The 19,572-nt window shown below is 37.7% G+C and overlaps 1 protein-coding gene across 3 annotated transcripts; it reads left to right on the top strand.

The window, feature by feature from the left end:
• The first annotated feature begins 1,410 nt into the window (after positions 1-1,410).
• Positions 1,411-15,906, top strand: LOC133310521 (protein FREE1-like). Of its 3 annotated transcripts, none has more exons than XM_061511452.1 (10): positions 1,411-2,246; positions 2,346-2,432; positions 2,546-2,677; positions 6,774-6,905; positions 7,300-7,365; positions 7,531-7,641; positions 7,937-8,026; positions 8,185-8,212; positions 8,408-8,478; positions 15,354-15,904. In XM_061511452.1, exons 1-10 carry the CDS (start codon positions 1,491-1,493, stop codon positions 15,429-15,431), a joined length of 1,551 nt encoding a protein of 516 aa, XP_061367436.1. In that variant the 5' UTR covers positions 1,411-1,490; the 3' UTR covers positions 15,432-15,904. The 3 variants fall into 3 exon arrangements, with proteins under 3 accessions (XP_061367436.1, XP_061367435.1, XP_061367437.1); XM_061511451.1 differs by having other exon boundaries at positions 8,182-8,212; positions 15,354-15,903; XM_061511453.1 differs by lacking the exon at positions 8,408-8,478 and having other exon boundaries at positions 8,182-8,212; positions 15,354-15,906.
• The last annotated feature ends 3,666 nt before the right edge of the window (positions 15,907-19,572 follow it).

Below are 19,572 nucleotides of genomic sequence, written 5' to 3'. Positions count from 1 at the left end.
AATTCAATTTATAAGAACTCACAGAACCCTAAATTTACATTTCAGTATTCATTATTAGTTTAGTTCTATTCAGCATAAGGAAAGTTTAATCCAACAATCACTGCTTCCTACCTTCTTATGTTCATCACAAGTCATTTTCAACCAGGTTATAGTGTTACGTGCTTGTGTACGTTTAAGGGTTATGACAAACTTTTTTCCCTATTTTGAATGATGTCTTTACAATGATTTGCAGGGTTTATGTGTCTGGATTACAAGTTTTGACACAAATTAAGACACAAGTTATGACAATATTTTTCAAAGCAGAATAGTAATAAATGTGACTTTTTCAAAGTATAATAGGTGATATTCTGAGTTATAAGTACTACCAATGTATACGGGGCCATTCCCTCGGTACAAATCAAAGAGAGACTCGTAACATAACGCAACACAACATGCTTAACTGTGTAACTGAGACACAACCAAAACTGTAAGAAAGCGCAAATGAGGAACAAGCAAATGATTCTTGTGAAAGCAGAATTGGAAAATGTGAAAGCAGAACATACAAATGTGAAAGCTTCCTCTTTTTAATACATTATTACAGAGGAAGAACGTAGATGAAGATGAGTTAGGGTTCTTGGATACATTAATTCAACACCCATTTGGAACACAACAACGACGAACCCATGACCAAATAAGGGGAAAAAAAGATGAGCGTAACCTCTTGTGATGGTCGACCAATTTTTATAAAACAATTGCAAGCATATCAAATGCCCTTTCTTTCCTTCCGGTGCGTCAATGGAAGTCGAACCCCAACTTGAAAAAACGGTGCAATGCAGAGGCAGTTCTTAAAACCTTGGTTGTATGCCTTCACTGACTGTCTGGAGTGCTATGTCGACGAAAATCTTGTCGTGCTTGAGAAGCGGAAACACATACAAGCTTATTTCCAAACACAGCTCCGAAATTTCATTGGCAACACAAACTTTCCTTTTTACAAAAGTTTATGGACGTACGTTACGGGTAACAGGTCTATTTCTTTTCAAAATTTAATTTATCAAGTCAGGGTTAATTTTGTAAACTCACACGCATTTTTCCATCTATATGTTACTTATAACCAAACATAGACTTTACAAAAGTTACCTAATTTCTCCAGTAAAATTTTTTCCCACCAAACAACTTTTTTTTACATTTTCCTATCTATCTCACTTTCTTACCATTTCCCTATCAATTACATTTCTCTAGTATTCAAAAAATTTCTCCTCAACCAAACGCCTCCTTAGTGCATAAGAAATCTATGAAAGAAATCTAAAAAGAAAAAGAAAAAAAGAAAAGTTGCCAATTTATGCAAACTAGGGAGTACAGAAACTTGCGTGTGCGGCAATATATACAAGATTTCCCAATATTCCTTCCTTTTTCCAAAAGCGTTTTAGTTTTGGGTCGCGTTTTCATCGTCGTCTTCTCTTCGCAAAATAAACAATTTCTACCACAGTTGAAAGAGGCAGCTGAAATCAGCGATGCAGCAAGGAGAATACAGCTCCGCTCCATATTATCAATTCCCTCATCTCCAAAACCCAATCCCCAACTCCAACCCCAACTCCAACCCTAGTTCTAACCCTACCGATCCACCTCCAAACCTTTACGCATCCGCACCTCCCTTCAGCTTCGGTTACTCCCATTCCGATTATACCCCTTACACCCCCGAGCCACCCTCCCCAACCGCTCCTTCATACCCTCCAACCTCTAACACCAACTTTCCCTCATTCAATTCTTCATCTCAAGCCACTCCCTTTCCTCCTTTCGAGTCTCATATTTCTTATCAACAGCAATCTTATTATCCACCGTATGATCAGCATCAAGCGGTTCCGATTTATGCCCCTCCACCATACTCTGGATCTTCTGTTCCTCCACACCTAACCTCCTTCGATCACGGTGGCGCTTATTCCGACGATGGCTATGGGAGCTTGAATCGGAGCCATTCGGATTCATACGAGAACCGGCGCGATGAAGATTACGGAGAGGGAGTGTTTGCTTACGAAGGTGGCAAAGTGGAACCGTACGGAGCCCGTGATACTGATCCGAAATCGTCGAGTTGGTCCGGTTTTGATGATTACGGGAGATCAATCGGCTTTCCATCTGATTCAGGCAAGATTGTGAAAGCGGTTCCCAAAGTTGATGGTACCAAAGAAGATGCCTACAGCGGAGTGCAAAAGTTTCGGGTTAAGCTTTTGGTGGAAACGGGTGGTCAGAGTGCTATGGATGTTCTCTGTCAGGTATGAAGATGATAGATGATAGCATTGTTTAGTTTTGTTTTATTCTTGTGTTACTTTTTGCTTAAATTCCACTTGTTTTGTTTTTTGAGTTTTCTTTAGATTGGTTTTGATGGAATTCGTCTGCTGGATCCAAATACCAGTCGAACATTGAGAATATATCCTCTTGAGAACATAACAAGTTGTGAAGTAAGCTTGTTGATTTCCTTCGTGAAATTTGGACTATATATATATTTTTTTGAAATTAATTTTTGTAGTTAATTAATTTCAATATAATAAATTTTTTTAATTGAATTATGCAGAGATTTGATTCATCTACCTTTGCATTCTGGTCAAAGAGCTCGGTGGACATTGAGCCGAGACAAATCAGATTGCAATCCAATAGTTACACTACCAACACGCTTTTGGATACAGTAACTGCTGCTACCATACAGGTAATTTGGAGAATTTCATCCTTGTTGTATGACAATAGTTATATTGCTGATAAATTAGATCATAAGACTTGGAATTTTATAAATATCTGCTGGGAGACAGGGTATAGTTTAAGTTGCTTGCCTTGTACGAGTTGCAATGCTGTGTACTTTCAAGTGCTTCTTTTTACCTATGACATGTTAGTATTATCTGAATATTTATTAACGTTTGTTGTATTTGGTGCTACTTACCTGCCTCGACTTTTTCTCTCTAAATGACCTGACCATCTATTCTTTATCAAAGGTTAAAGATTTCAAGCCCTAACTCCAGACATTTGTGCTTTTTGTTTCCGTTTTCTTTTTATCATTTGTTTGGTTGTTTAGAACATTGATTCTTTGTGTTCCATTTTTGTGTGTGTCTGTCTGTGTGGTTGGGAAATGATGTTGGTTGATTTCAGCTATCCTACTTTCGTTTAGCATCAAAATTTTACACTGTCCTTTGGACTAAATCATTTGTGACAACCCTTGTATGCATCCAAGGGCTGTACATTAATTGTATTAGAGTATTTGTCTTCATTAGTAAATACACATATATTTAAACAATTAATAGCACGACTCAGATCAAACTTAGGAATACTAGGTACGGTTATACTCATAGGAGGTTAACTTTCATGCCTTTAATTATGGCACTTAGATTATTCCAACGAAAAGAAAACACAAGAGTAACCTAGTAAAATCTGGGTACAGCAGATATACACATGGAGTATTGTTACCATTAAAAATAGGATTATGATGTTTATCATGGCACGCTGGCTAAACTCCTTGCTGGGGCGAGCTGCACCTGAGAAGGTCTCACAAACAGATGCTGCTCGCTTAGGCGAGCGCCATCAGCAAGCAAATTCAAAGGGAATACATCATCGGGTTTAATAGCTGATCTGCTCACTTCAGCGAGTATAGGCCTGGAAGCACTTGCATACAACACCACTCTGTTTCCCTGAATTGATTGGATTTTCTTATCATGTACACCCATCAGCACATAACAAGGAGACACTTAGTCCTACTTGATGGAAAAATTAAACTAGCATTATGTTTATGTGCATGAGTCCATTCTTATAAATATTCTCACACGATCACAATTTATAATGGGGTTTACTTAACATGTTACCTTGGACCTAGAGATCTCTATACACCATTCATGAGTTCACAGCAGATCAGAATTGTTCATACATATATCATAACATAAGAGTTATAAACTACTAATGCGGCATCATATCACATGTTCATCTACTGGCTATATTACTATAGTCTCCAAAATCACTATCCTAGTTACAAGGGTTCTTTCATAATTCAACAGCATTTTCATGTTCATTTCATTTAGCAGACAGTAACCAACATATCAGTCCATTCCCAGCATATCTTAATTCACTTACAACCTGCAAAACAGCAGCCCAATAAAGGGTGAGATAAACTCAATAAGTGGTAACATTCCACAATAAACATCAACAGCTTAGTACAACTCACGGCATCTGAATACATATAAAAGTACAGCAGATCAGCATTCTCATTTTAACATAGAGCCATGGGATCATAGTCCACCAATGGTGTATAAAATAGAGCCACCAGGGTGCGCCTTCCTCAATTGTGGATTAATTCTCTTTAACATAGAGCCATGGAGTGTGAGTTCCTCCATGGTGGTTCATCTCATAACAGTGTACTCATATAACATTCAATCACACAAGGTCATACACAGCATATCAATGCAATATCAAGGAAGCTACACACTTACCTTGGTGTTGTAGATTTCACTTAACCTTTAATCCTGCTTTGAGGCTCCTTTAGGGCCACTACCTGCACCTAGAGCACAACCAATACATACATTTTCAGTTTATATGCACACAGGTAATCCTAGCATCATATACATGCAGTCACAAGTAGTGTTTCTGTCACCCTTGCAGCCCTCCAATGAAAGAAAACATAGCTTAACAGAATATAATCATACTCTTATTTTCGGTCAGACCAAGGCATTTATGATTCTTCCTCTTTTTCTTCTAAGGTAAAACAGAACACAACACTTCTACCCAATCATTTTGTGGTGATTTAACATAGCTTTAACTAGACTTTAGATAGTGTAATCTAATTTTGCCTATCACTGAATCTATGAGACAATTCATCTAGTATATACCATGCATGTACAGATTAAGTACCCTACAATTTAGTTCAGCCCAGTTAACAATGTACAACAGACTTCAACTCTCAAATATCTTTACCCAATCAGCCCCCATCAGTTCTATGTATTGACTGGACATAGCAAGACCTTGGATTAACACTGCTAGGTTTCTCCTTTACATGCATTGATGTTATAGTCAAGAATTTCCCAAGTCTCACCTCAATGGTCGAAAATACTAAGGAAGGAGGAGGTTTCATAGAGCTTACCGGTTTTGTTTCTTTAAGACAGAGGCAACTCCCACTCTCCACCTAAAAGCTGGTTTCTGACCCTCTCTCGAGATGCTCCACACAGCAAGATGAGGCAGTAGACTTTTGGAAGGCTCTGGATGGAAGGATTATAGGCATGCAAAGAATGCTACTCAAAAATAACTCAAGCCTGATGAGAGGTGTTGGTGTGTAGATCTTCCTTTTGTTGAGAGGATAGTTTCGGAACCCAAGAGGTAAAGGGTAGGAGGGAGATGGCAGATGAGCAGTATTGTTGATGATGATTTTGGATGTTGGCTGAGGAGAGCTTGAGGAGAGGGTAGAGTAGTTCTTGGTTCATAGTGGTTAGAAGATGACGGTCAAGTGAGGTGTTATGCCTCCGATTTTGTATTTCTTTGTGTCTTAGGGAATAAAAGTCTAAATTGCCCCTTTTTAAGAAGGGGAAAACATTAAAGGAAACAGTGACATTTATGTCATTCCTAACACATTACTCTATGGTTTAAATAAAAGGAGTTTTATAACTTATAATTGACTAAATAAATGATCGAAAATTAATAATTAGTTAGCAATGAGTTTCTTTACGTCGGAAATTTACATTAGGTGGAACCGGGATATCACATCATTAGTGCATGCTTAGGCCTAGGAATTATCAGTGAAAATGAGTTTGATTAATTTCATGCTTGGGTAAGATTATTCTGAGAAAATTATCATTTTTTTTTTTCCAAATCTCTCTTAGGAAGCTGACAGAAAAAAAAAAACAATTATTTTCTCAAAATAAACTAATCCAAACACACAATAAGATCCAAACAATTTAGGAGTAGGATAACATTCTTCTATTGATAATTTTGATTCTCTGTACTTTTTGAGATGATATCAAGTTGAACCTTTGTAAATAACAAATGCCCTCCTAATTATGCTTTTTGGCTGTTGATATACTGGGAAATAACATCTGTGCCCCAAATCCTCAATAGTACCAGGCTACCAACAAGTTTGTTTTGTAGAATGGCATTTTTAACCATGTAGCGTACATGCAAAAGTTCAAGATCATTAACTTATTTCTGCATTAATTGTGATTTCTAGGAGTTGTAACTTTTATAGAAGTCATTGCACAAAAGATGAAATATAAGGTTTAATCACATTAGTTCATATGTCTTAAAACTGTCATATATTTATATACAGTGTGTCCTGCAATTATATAAGATTCATAACTTCCTATTGAATTATACCTGGCCATTTCCTATATATTTTAAATCCCGTATAAAGATTTTCTTGTTTAATATCAAGTTACGCAATTAAATATTTTCTCCCATCTTTCTTGCAATGAAATAAAAATTCATCATTTCTATTGACATTATTCTTGGTCATTCCCTAATCTATTTTAAATCCCATGTAAGAATTTTCTAGTTCAAATCTTTCTTTCTTTCTCTAAGAGGACGAACTTGGAGCAGTGGTAAAACCGTTTTTTGTGACTGAAAGGTCATAGGTTCGAATTCGGGAAATAGTATTTTTGCAAATATTCAAAGGTAAGATTGTGTAGAAGGATTGCCCTCGCTAAGTCGGAGTTTAATGAGTTTTTTTTTAAATCTTTCTTTCTCTTTGGCCTTTGTTATTTATCATGTTCTCCATAATTGCTTTTCAATGTTTGGGTTTGTTTTATACATGTCCCAATGTTCCTTGTTTTCTTATGCAGTTCAAGGAAATGGGTGGAAACGGGAGGTCTGCCGAATCATTGAAAACAAATGAACAGCCTACAGAAAAAAAGAAAGGATTTGGCGATTGGATGAATTTGATTAAACCTGCCAATGAAGAGAAGGATCATTGGGTAACATTACATGCAAATTTAGTTTTTATGATCTTTTTTCCTACCCTCTTACCCTTCCCCATGAATAAAGGCTCATTAGACTTTAGCTTAAAATGTTTCCGTCGAACTATTTTTATTGTTCCTAGGATGCGGTGTGTTATATGCTGGTTGGTTGTTATTGTTGGGACAAGTATGCATTGTTGTTACCATTAGTTTTGTCAATTTAATTTATATAATGCTAGTGTGTTTTTTACACTTTTAACTCTTGGAAAGTGGAAATTGCCTAAATGTCACTTGATCTTAATGAAAATGAATTAGTCAACTATATTAATTTACATCAACTTAAACTATGCTCATTTTTTTCATTTTGGCTTATACTAAATTGGAGTTCTAATAATGTTCAATATTTGTTTAGGTCCCTGATGAAGCTGTCTCAAAATGTACAGCATGCGGAACTGATTTTGGGGCTTTTGTTCGCAGGGTTGATCTCCTGTTTCTTTTCTCATTTATATCTATTCTATACATATTATTTTATAATTTATATATACCTTTATTTTATTTGTATTCTATAATTCTATTATTCTATCTTACATTTTCTGTTTCTTGTGCTTGGCTGATAATGTTTAATCCTCCATGCTTCTGACAGCATCACTGTAGGAACTGTGGAGATATTTTCTGTGACAAATGTACAAATAGTAGAATTCCTCTTACTGCTGATGAGAATGCTCCGCCAGTACGAGTTTGCGACCGATGCATGGTATGTGTAATGTTTGTATTCTTTTCTCTTCATCCCTCCCAGCCCATAAACCAATGCATAATATATGTTTACCTTCATAGTTACTGAGGTTCTAAAGCCACTAGAGCCTAGATGGAATATAAATATATTTTTGTCCTTCTTCAATGGGTCTTTATTGGTTGTTTCTCTCCATTTTTCAATTGTAGTGTAATTAACCTTGGAAACTGTAGAAGCCATTTTGTAATGCATTATATTTTTAAGCAGTGTTTTATGAGCATTGGAAAGACTGGGATCTTATACTCCCTTTTCTGTTTAGGCAGAAGTGACTCAGAGGCTGAGTAGTGCTAGAGAGTCATCAAGTAAACCTGTGTTGCAGAGACATGAGGATCTTGCCAGGAAACTTCAGGTAAATAATAGTAGCATGCAGTAATGTTGCTTCTGTGTGGTTTTTGTTGTCCATTGAAGGCTTTAATTCGCCTGTTTGTTACTTAGTTTAGCATACATCTGTAAGCTAAGCATGATTAGATGGTGATTTCATTTATTGGTGAAATTTTGTTTTAGGAGGAGCTGGAGAGGAATCGAAAGACATCAGGTATTGTAATTTGAGTTCAATTCTGGCAGCCTGGGTTGTAAAAATTGCTGTATAGTTTAGATTCATCAATTGTCAAACAAGGTGGCAGATTTTAGTGAGAATCTGTTTTGTGGGCATTTAGTTGGAAAGGAAGGATATTTGAATTAATATATGGAAATGAATGCCCATGGCTCATTTAAGTGGTCTGGTTCCCAGGCTCCAAGTCTGATGGATCTGGAAGACAGATGAAAGAAGTTGCATGTCCTATTTGCACTGTGCATCTTCAGGTTGGAAATCTATTGTCTAATTTCTTATGAAGGCTTAAAGATGATTTTGGTCCGTATAAATATGTCAAATTTTGGTTTTGGTTCTTTAATTTCAGTTTTGGTTTAGGTCCAATTTTTTAAAAAAGTGCACTAATTTAGTCCTTGCCATTAAGATGTTTCTGTTAACTGATGATGTGGCTAATGAATGTCCAAGTAATGTTTTCCATGTATCTTTGATAATCCACGTGGAGCCACGTGGTAAAATTTTCAACCCTGTTCATCTTCTCCCCCTCCTCTTTTTTCTCTCTCTAGTTGCTGATGCCACAACAATTCTAGCCTCCACACAAGTTCAATAGCTAAGCCTCTGTACACTTCCATGGCCTAGCCTGCTTCACTTTCATACCACGAGCAGCACCTGGAGCCTACTAACCACACCCTCAAGTCCATGCCTTTGCCACGATTATCCCCACAAAAAACCATAGTCTCACCCTAGAGAACTTTTGCCATTTGTTACAAGACAACATCCCAACTTATCACAGTAAATGCTTCCTTAATTTATTTGCAAGATTGCTTAGCAATTGGGTGCCATTTGTGATGCTTGGTGTGTGTTGAAAGTTGCAGCATTTCATTCCCTTGTAACCCATTGATACAATCCCACCAAGTGTGCAAGTCTACCGTAGGAAGAAATTCAAGGGATTTGGCCCCACAGTTGTTGACTCAGCAATCACAGAGAAGGCTGTTAAGGAAAATGGTTAGAATGTGAGTGGAAAATGTGATTGTGGGTATCTTTTGGAACAATTGGGATTTTAGGCTCTTGGGAGAGATCAGAGGCTCTCCATCTCCTCTGAAACTATCCTTTCTTTTTATCTTTTTACGCTCGGAATACCAAACTCTCTGTAATTCAGATTCACTTTGTGAGTATCAATCTGTATCTGGATATTCAGGTTCAGTGTAATTACAGACATATAATAGAAGTTGGAATACAAATATCATTTCAGTTTTACATTCTTTTCTACTAATTGTTGTTTGAGTTGTTACAATTGGTATCAAAGCTCCTTTTCTCGTGGAGCTCTGAATGGTGTTGACAAGGAACATGGATCTACGAATTGAAGCATTGGAGGCCAGAGTAGGGGGAACAGAAGAGGGAATTCATCTGATCGAGGCAAATTTAGGCAAATTTGGCAGATATAATGAGGACACTCCAGGACCTTGTAGCTAGACGGAGCGAATGAAGATCTATTAGTAGCTCTCGTGGAGGTCGTGAAGGAGGTTTGAAGAACTTAGAGGATGAGAACGAGGGCGGAAGGTCCGAAAGCGGTAGAAACGAGGGAGAGAATCATGGAAGAAGACTGGAATTGCCTATATTCTCGGGAGGAGGAGTTTATGACTGGCGGATCGAGAAAAGCTGAGTGCCATCATGAACATTCTTGAAGGTGAAGTTCTCCACTGGTATCAATGGTGGGAGAGAAACGTCGTGGATGCTAATTGGGGATCATTTCACACTGAGATCTTGAGTCGCTTTCAACCATATCTCAAAGGAAACCTTCTCCATGAATTGTTGAGTCTTTACCAAAGAGGGACAATACAGGAGTATAGAAGAGATTTTGAGCGCATCGGTGGAAGCTTAGGCTATGTGGAAGACGATGTGTTGAGAGGCATTTGGCTTAAGGGGCTAAATGGATGCACAGGGAAGAACTGTTGTTGAACCCATTGGACAACTTACCTATCATGATGAAGAAGGCCCAACATATTGAAAGGAGAAACTGAGCTTGGGCCGCAGAAGGAATGGGAGGTTTTAGGTCAACAAAGCTAGGGTGAACTTACAAATCGGGTCAGGGATGGGCAACCCACTCTTAAATGGGGTCTGCAAATTCGGGTTCGCATGCGGGGCAGTATAACCAGCGTTCCAGCCCCATTAACTCAATTTCCAACTCCACGATGGCCTCTCAAAATCAAAACGCAGCTCATTCCAACCCTAACCCAGCCACGTCCTAAACCCAGCGAATCACGGAGAGCCAAGCCAGCAACAACAGGAGCTTAGGAACCCGTTCGCAAGCAGAATGGCAAGAGAGGTCTCGCAAGGGATTGTGCTTCACTTGTGAAGAACATTGGAATCCAGGTCGCCATTGCAAGGTTAAACAACTGAATGTGCTAATAGTAGAGGACGAAGGTGATGAAGGAGACATGCAGCCCGAGTGGGAGGAAACGATTGTCATGAGACGGAGGAGACAAAATTGCAGCTGTCAGCTCAAAGCTGGGCTTGTCCACTAGTCGAACGATGAGAATTTGGGGAAAGTTAGGGGAAAAGCAAATTGTGGTGTTGATCGATAGTGGGGCTTCTCACAACTTCATAAAAACTGAAGTTTCTAAGGAGCTTCAGTTGAATATAGAACCTACGCCTTCTTTTTCGATAGTAATGGGTAATGGAGAATGACTAAGCTGCAAAGGGAGGTGTTGTAATGTCCAGATTCTGGTTCAGGGAGTCAAAATTGTTCAGGATCTTTCTCTTTTTGATTTGGGAGGAGCAGATGTTGTATTGGGACTTTATTGGCTACAAGGACTAGGTGATGATGTGAAGGCAAATTTCCGCGAATTGTCTTTGCAATTTAAACACGAAGGTCAAATGGTTATTATCAAGGCAGAACCAGAACTGGCTTGTACTATAGCTTTAAGTCTGCGGTCAAAGCTTTAAGAAATGATGGCCAAGGATTCTGGTTAACAACAAAGGAGGAGCTTCCTGAAGCAACTCAAGAGCCTTCAATGTGGCTAGAGCTTTTTCAACTGTTGGAAGAGTTCGTTGATGTTTTTAAAGTCTCCGCTGGCCTTCCTCCTATACATAGTAAGGACCATGCTATTCTCTTGAAGACGGGCAGTGACGTACCCGACATTCGTCCTTACAGGTACCTATTTTATCATAAGGCAGAAATTGAAAAAAATATATTTGAACAGCTAAACTCCGGTATGATTCGACCCAGTGTGAGCCCTTATTCTAGCCTAGTAATTTTAATAAAAAAGAAGCGACAATAGCTGGAGGTTATGTGTATATTATAAAAAGAGACAATAGCTGGAGGGTATGTGTAATTGACGAATTACTGGATGAGATAGGTGACTCCAGCGTTTTTTCCAAGCTAGACCTTAAATCTTGTTTTCACCAGATTCGGATGAGGGAAGTGGACATAGAAAAGACAACATTTAGGACTCATGAGGGGCATTAGGAGTACTTGGTAATGCCCTTTGGATTGACGAATGCTCCTTCGACATTCCAATATCTCATGAATGAGGTCCTTAGGCCATTCCTTCGTAAATTTGTCGTGGTGTTTTTTGACGATATTTTAATTTACAGCAAGTCAGAGGAGTCTCACCTTGATCACGTAAGGAGAGTATTGGAGGTTCTGAGGAAGTAGCACTTATTTGCTAATAAAAAAAAGTGCACATTTGGTCAGCATCAAATAGAGTATCTGGGACACGTTGTAAGCTCAAGTAGGGTGGCTACAGATTAAAAAAAAAACACAGGCCGTGTCCAATTGGCCCATTCCAAAGGATGTAAAGAGCTTGAGGGGATTTTTGGGGTTAACTGGGTACTACAGAAAGTTTGTTCGCAATTATGGGAAGGTGGCAAAGCCACTCACTGACCTCCTCAAGAAGGATGCTTTCCAATGGAATGCAGAGGCACAATCTGCCTTTGATCAGCTCAAGCAATTTATGTGCAATCTTCGTACATTGGCTTTGCCTGATTTTACAAAGGATTTTGTCGTGGTGACTGATGTGTCAGGAAAAGGAATTGGAACAACATTGATGCAAGAGGGAAGACCGATTGCCTTTATTAGCCAGGGCTTTTCCCCTTGTGCCCAAGGGAAGTCAGTATACGACAAGGAACTCATGGCCATTGTTTTTGCTGTCCAAAAATTGAGACACTACTTATTAGGGAGACATTTTGTTATAAAAACAGAACAGAAAAGCCTTAAGTTCCTGATGGATCAACGTGTATTAGGTGAAGAGCAACAAAAATGTTTTAGGGTTCGACTTTGAGGTGCAATATCAACCTGGTCGTGAAAATGTAGTGGCTGATGCCCTGTCCTGCTAAATGCACTCTGCCATTTCTGTAGTTAACCTAAGTCATTTGGAGCATATTGAAAAGGAGCAAAAGGCTGATCCGAAGCTAAGACTGATAATTCTTGAGCTAATGATGACCCTTCCAAACATAAAGACTTCCACTTGCAAGAAGGTAAACTGATGTTAAAGGTAGGCTGTTCTTTCCTAAGAATTCTTGTTTAATCCAGATTCTCTAGGAATTTCATGACACTCCCGTGGGAGGACATTCAGGCTTCTATAGGACCTTGAAAAGAATTTCTGGGCTAGTTTATTGGGAGGGAATGAAGAAAGTTATTCAATAATACGTAGCTGGTTGTCATGTATGCCAGCAAAATAAATCTTCAAACTTGTTTTGCAGTCACTACCCATCCTTAGTCAAGTATGGACTGAAGTCTCTATGGATTTTATAGGGGGTTTATTTGCTCATTTTATTTGCTCAAGAAGTGGCACTGGTGTTTGTCAAAAATGTGGTGAAGTTGCATGGGTTCCCTCAAGCTATATGTGAAGTTGCATGGGTTCCCTCAAGCTATATGTATCTGACAGGGATAGAGTTTTCCTTAGGGATGTGCATGGGTCGAACCGAACCGAATTTTTTGAAAAACCGAACCGAATTGGTTTAAATGGTTCGGTTCGGTTCAAAACTGGTTTGGTGTGGTTGGAAACGGTTCGGTTCGGTTCTGAACCGGTTCGGGTCGACCCTATTTTGAAAAGAAAAAAAATTAAAAAATTAAAAAATAAAATTATAAAAATCAATTTGGTGGTTTGAAAAATGTTCGGTTCGGAAACGGTTCGGTTCAGTTCAAAATGGTTTGGTTCTTAATCTGGTTCTAAAAACCGATTCGGTTCATGAACTGGTTTTTAAAAACCGGTTATTTTAAGGGCGGTTCGGTTCGGTTATGGTTCCGTTCAGTTTTTTGGTTATTTTGCACACCTCTAGTTTTCCTAACCTGTTTCTGGTCTGAATTGTTCAAGCAAGCTGGCGCCCAATTGAAGTTTAGTTCTGCGTATCACCCGCAATCAAACGGGCAAACTGAAATTGTTAATAAATGCTTGGAAATGTACCTTCGATGTTTTTGTTGTACTAAACAGAAACATTGGGCAAAATACTGGTTCAATACCACTTACAAATCCTTTACTAGAGTCTCTCCATTTAAGGCCTTATATGGTTGTGACCCTCCCTCTCTATTTCGGGTTAGCCATGGTGTCAAGGTGGATGAGGTTGAGAAGATGCTTTTCGAAAGAGATGCTGTTCTCCACGAGTTACAACAGCAATTATGCAAGGCCCAGTCTAGAATGAAATCACAAGCTGATAAATATCGGAGGGATATTCAATTTGAAGTCGGTGATGAAGTATATTTGCGTATACAGTCTTACAGGCTAAAATCTTTGGCAAGGAGACTAAACGAAAAATTAAGCCCCATATTTGATGGCCTTTACAAGGTTGTTGAAAAAATTGGTGCAGCTGCCTACAAGCTTGAATTACCCCCTTCCTGCATGATATACACCGTGTATTTCACGTCTCTTTGCTCAAAAAAACTGTTTCTGCCACTGATCATGTCCGGCCATTGCCCCCTATGTTGACCACAGATCTGGAGTTAGTGGTTGAACCCGAGAAGGTGTTAGCTTGGAGGAGGACAGCAGCTGGTGTTACAGAAGTTCTTATCCAATGGAAGGATTTACCCTCCTTTGAGGATTCATAGGAAGACTCCTTTTCCATCGATCATCAGTTCCCCGGTTAGAATGTGAGTGGAAAATGTGATAAAAGGGGTGGGAAATGTGATTGTGGGTATCTTTTGGAACAATTGGGATTTTAGGCTCTTGGGAGAGATCAGAGGTTCTCCATCTCCTCTGAAACTATCATTTATTTCTTTTTATCTTTTTACGCTCGGAATACCAAACTGTCTCTGTAATTCAGGTTCACTGTGTGAGTATCAATCTGTATCTGGATATTCAGGTTCAGTGTAATTACAAACATATTATAGAAGTTGGAATACAAATATCATTTCAGTTTTACATTCTTTTCTGCCAATTGTTGTTTTGAGTTGTTACACCCATGAACCACTGTGCTGCCACCCAGGCCTACAATGCCGCTCTGCTACCTACAGACCAAAGCAACACTGCCATCAACCACTGATCTCATTGCTCCAACAGCCACATTACAGCAAAGTACCTCATGCATCTCCCCCTCCTTTGTGGAGGTCAATTCAGAGGAGGGTTAGTGGTTGGCATGGGAGAGGGGGTGCTTTATTCAGTCCATTTCAAGGTGGTACTGATGGGGGTTGATTTGTATTGGATGGTTTGTTGCTTTGGTGGAATTGAGGGAGGGAAGGGGAGGTTTCGGGGAAGAAAGGGGGTATAAGGGAGTATAAGGGAGTTGGTGTATGCAGCGGAGTTGTAATGGTGGAGTGGGCAATAATGGTGGTGGTTGTTGGGGTTGTGGTATATGGTAGTAGTGTTGGGGGTGAAAGGGGAGGAGTAACAAGAGGAGGGGGTGACACGGGACATTGGGTTTTTTTTTTGGGGTTGGGGGGCAAATTATTTAATGCCATGTGGAGTTATAAGACTTGCATTATGTGGCAATTTGTTTGCCACATCATCACTTAATCATGTTAACAGTAGAGACTAAAATTAGTCACTTTTAAATAACAAGGGACTACAAGCTGAATCCAAATTAAAGAGAGACCAAAACCAAAATTTGATATATTGGGGACCAACATCCTATTTAAGTCTTCTATGAATCTCTCACTCCACTCGCACACGTATATCATTATCTTAATAAGGGGACATTTGTGGGATTGTTGCAGGTCCAGGTACCTAGCTCCGGTTCAGAGACCATCGAGTGTGGAGTTTGCCAGCACCCATTTCTTGTGAGTGCTCATTGAGTTCATATGTCATTGATACGGATGAAGGTGTGTATGTGTCAAAATTTAAGTTTAATTATTTTACTGATCAATTTCTTGCAAATGAACTTTTTTATCCTGCCTGCGTTTTTTTTTTTTTGGGTCCTTTTAGCTTGGGTTGTATATGTTTACCTGTTTTTAATCTTCCTGAAAGGATGCCGTCCTTTCGTATAAAATAGACGCTGAACATACATGTATGGCTGAGTTTCGTTGTAACTTCTCTGGTTTTAAATGATATGGTAGATCTTTCAATATTTGAGGTTTGGCAACTTTTACTGATCGGAAGGTCAACCGATCTGCAACCCAGGTGATGACAACTATACGTCTTTTGTGATGGATGATTAGTCGAATTTAAATAGTTATATTATTAATGCACAACAATATTTTGGAGCAGAATGAAAATTGTAAATTCATATTTTAGAATGTTGATGCCTGATGGGGTTGTAGTATCTTGAAATGGATATAACTAAACTGGCTTTACTTTTTGGAATCTAAAAAAGTACAACAATATATTTGAGTTCTGAAGTTTTCATTTGTATATCAAAATTTCTGAAGTTTTTATTAAGGAATTAGTGTTTGTTCTTTTTGAAACGATATAAAATTGTGTTATTTTAATTAAAATAATTTTATTTTAAAATGAGAGAAACAGAAATTATTGATGCCAGAAAGTGAAAGTTTTTTTTTAAAAAAAAATTTAAATATTAAATAAAAATTAGTAGTTTTAATTAAAATAATTATCTTTCAAAAGAATAATTTTTTTTTCTTCTTAATCTCCATTTAAATGCAACCTTTAAAATCTTGTCCCTGAATCGGGCTTTTGTCAAAGTTGGAATGACAAACTCAAGACTTCTAAGTTCTAAAAGTTCGACTTGATTGCTTACGTTGGACAGTTAAACTAGTGGTTAAGGTGGTATACTTTACATAGGATAATGGGTGTTCATCAATCGATCTAAATCATCGAAAAATTGAAAATAAAAAAATTTGTAAAATTTGATTGGATTGAATCGGTTTTTGAATTGGTTGGTAAAAATCGATCCAATCCAAACTAATTCAGTGATTCCCTAACTTTACCATTTATCTACTTGGGCCTTTCTTCAATCATAGTCTAAAAATTATATAGCAAATTTTTTAAATCCAAGACCTATTAACCCATCATGTTGGAGAAAGTGGGTTGTGCTTGATACATAATATATTTTTATTACATGGGTTATTGTTGTACAGCAACTCTTCTATAGGATGAAAATTTGGGTCACTTTGTATTTCAGGGAACCATATAATAAATTTTTTGTTAAAGTTAAAAGATGGTAATTCAACTTTTTGTTGTACAATGCTTTTAGATTGCACAATAATCATCATACAAACTTTACAAAGTCGATACATACAAAAGACATGTTATTTGCATAATAACCATCATTTAAATCTTAGGCTTTTCAAAAAATTGAAAATCGATCTATTCCCAAATCGAATATAATTGGATTGGATCAGATCAGATTTGAAAATCCAAACTGAATGGATGATTACATGATTAAACTGAAGGGATTCGATCAGATGATTTTTGCTTTCAAAATTGATTCAATCCAAACTGCGAACACTCTAGATAATGATATTAAAATTTGAAATTAAATTTTAACGGTTGATTTTTGTTAATTTAACGATTTTCGTTAGTCTAACTATTTTTGTTTAGGAACGGTGATTATAATATGCCATTTTTCACAAATTTTTGTACTCAATTGTCACGTGAACATTAAAATTTGTTAAAGTGCCATGCATGCATGCAAGTTTGTTATGGTAGCTAGCAAACTTTGTTTGTTGATGTGACGCCTTTTTGGTGGCCACCAATAGTGAATTATGTGATTAAAATGTCTATTTGTTCGGAGTAAAAGCATGACACCGGCTATCTCTCCCAAATTGTTACAAGTAATCGAACTATAAGAGAGAAAATGAGGTAATATACGTTCTGCAACATTGAAACTTGCGAAGGGATGAAACTTGTTTTGCTTTTTGACTTTTCATCAATGTTGAAAAAAAAAACCTATGAGAGGTTTTTGTTTGAGAAACAGACAAAAGTAAAATCAACATACTTTATTATATAATTTGTACTTTTGTTTTAATTAATATGAATAACCAAATAGCAACCTCAATTAATAATCAGTTATTTTTGATATAATCAATTCAATTATATCAATTTAAATCACTTTAATTGAAATATATTAAAGTAAAATAATTAACTAATTGAATACAAATTTAGTTGAACTAAATTGTATTTATAACACTAATTATATTTTAAAATCATCAATGATATGAAATATCTTTCAGCAAAAATGATTTGTCTAAAATCATTCATGCTAGCTGGAATTTACTAGCAAAGTGTAAGCCATTAATTTGAGCAAAACGAACAAGTAACATTAGTGATTCGAGAAGTCAAAGTTTCTCACTAATTTTCTCTCTTATAGTTCACTATGGCTTGTAGGGAATTTGGGAGAGATTTTGCCATGTGTCTTGTTTTTCCTCAAAGCATATTGACATTTTAATCATCTAATTTGCTATTACCAGTAGTGAATTAAGTAGCCACAAAAAACATGCCACGTCATCAAACTCAGTTTGTTACCTATAATAGTGAACTTATATGCGTGACAATTTGGAAAATTTTATTGTTCACATGACAGTTGGGCAATTTGTTTTTTTGAAAAAAATGGCATATGAGTCATGTTGCTTTCATTTATTGTGTCGCATTATGAATTATTATTAATTCTCAATAAATAAAATTTATTAGATTGACATAAATTATTAAATTCTCAATAAAAAATGGCAAATGAGCCATGTTCCTTTCGTTTTTTCCATAAGGAGGAAATTCATGTTTTTTTACCTTAAACTTCTATATGTAAATTGAACTATTTCCTCATATTCCCATGCTCTTTCCACGAGACCCCTTTTTCTCTCTTTCTCTCCTTAACTCCACCTTCGGCCAACCCCTCCTTTATCTTTGCAAAGCAAGCTTCCACCATTTTTCACTCAATATTTATCTCTCCTAAGGCACCATAACTACCTTCCATCATCATCCTTCTCCATGTTAGGTGGGTCCAGGGGAAAGCCCGTGGCGGGGGACACCACCAATGCCTTAAGCTACACTAACTGTAGCAAGTGAGTCCGACACCATATCTCAACCCAAAACCTTAAGGCATTGAGTTCATGAGTCCTTTCACTTATATACTCTTTGCTTAGCCCATTACCAACCAATGTGAAACTCATCACGCTTGAATACTTTAACAATCTCCCCTTCAAGTGTGAAACCCAACATTGATATGCTCCCCGTCAACTGAGTACCCCAGGGTCCAAGTACTCAACCTGCCTCCTAGCCAATCACCAGACTAGCTTTCCTTGTTCCACATCAATCATAGCTCGAGCTGTAGCCAAGAATGGTCTACCCAACAAAAGGGGTATTTCACTCTCCTCCTCCATGTCCAACACTATAAAATCAGCAGGGAAGATGAACTTGTCAACTTTAACAAGGACATCCTCTATGACTCCATTAGGCCTTCTCAATGAACGGTCAGCAAGCTGTAGAAAGACCATAGTTGGCTTCAATTCAGAAATTCCCAACGACTTACACACTGATAACGACATCAGGTTGATGCTTGCTCCAAGATCGCAGAGTGCCCGACCAACATTAGTGTTGCCTATCGCAATTGGGATGTTGAAACTCCCAGGATCTCGAAGCTTTGGTGGAAATTTCTTCTGTATGATGGCACTGCACTCTTCAGTAAGTGCTACTGTCTCACAATCCTGCAACTTATGCTTTCTAGACAATAAATATTTCCTAAATTTAGCATAGTTAGGCATATTTGCTAAAGCCTCAACAAAAGGAATATTAATATGAAACTTTTTAAACATATCTAAAAACCTGACATATTGTTGCTTCTGTGCTTGTTGCTTGAGCTTCATAGGGTAAGGAGGTTTCTCAAAACGAGAGTAGTCAGTCAGCTTCTTTGGAGCTTCAACAGGTTTCTCCTTTGCCTCTCCGTTACCTTCTTGCACTGGCTCTTGAATGCTTGCAGGGGCTTCCACTTCTTTCTCTGGTTCTTCATTAGCCTTTTCTCTTGAGGAGCGACCACAATACCACTCC

This window comes from Gastrolobium bilobum, unplaced genomic scaffold, assembly GCF_033153095.1.
Source record: "Gastrolobium bilobum isolate Gb01-03AN ecotype WA unplaced genomic scaffold, APGP_CSIRO_Gbil_v1 utg4571, whole genome shotgun sequence".
Lineage (NCBI taxonomy): Eukaryota > Viridiplantae > Streptophyta > Magnoliopsida > Fabales > Fabaceae > Gastrolobium > Gastrolobium bilobum.
Note: the sequence above shows the minus strand (reverse complement) of the source record. Positions and strands in the feature narration are given on the sequence as shown.

Excerpts from the sequence above, each read along its gene's own strand:
- LOC133310521 (XM_061511451.1), top strand. The coding sequence starts at position 1,491 with ATGCAGCAAGGAGAATACAGCTCCGCTCCATATTATCAATTCCCTCAT. Across the intron at positions 7,366-7,530 it reads TTGGGGCTTTTGTTCGCAGG|CATCACTGTAGGAACTGTGG; the intron begins GTTGATCTCCTG and ends TGCTTCTGACAG. Across the intron at positions 8,213-8,407 it reads GAGGAATCGAAAGACATCAG|GCTCCAAGTCTGATGGATCT; the intron begins GTATTGTAATTT and ends TCTGGTTCCCAG.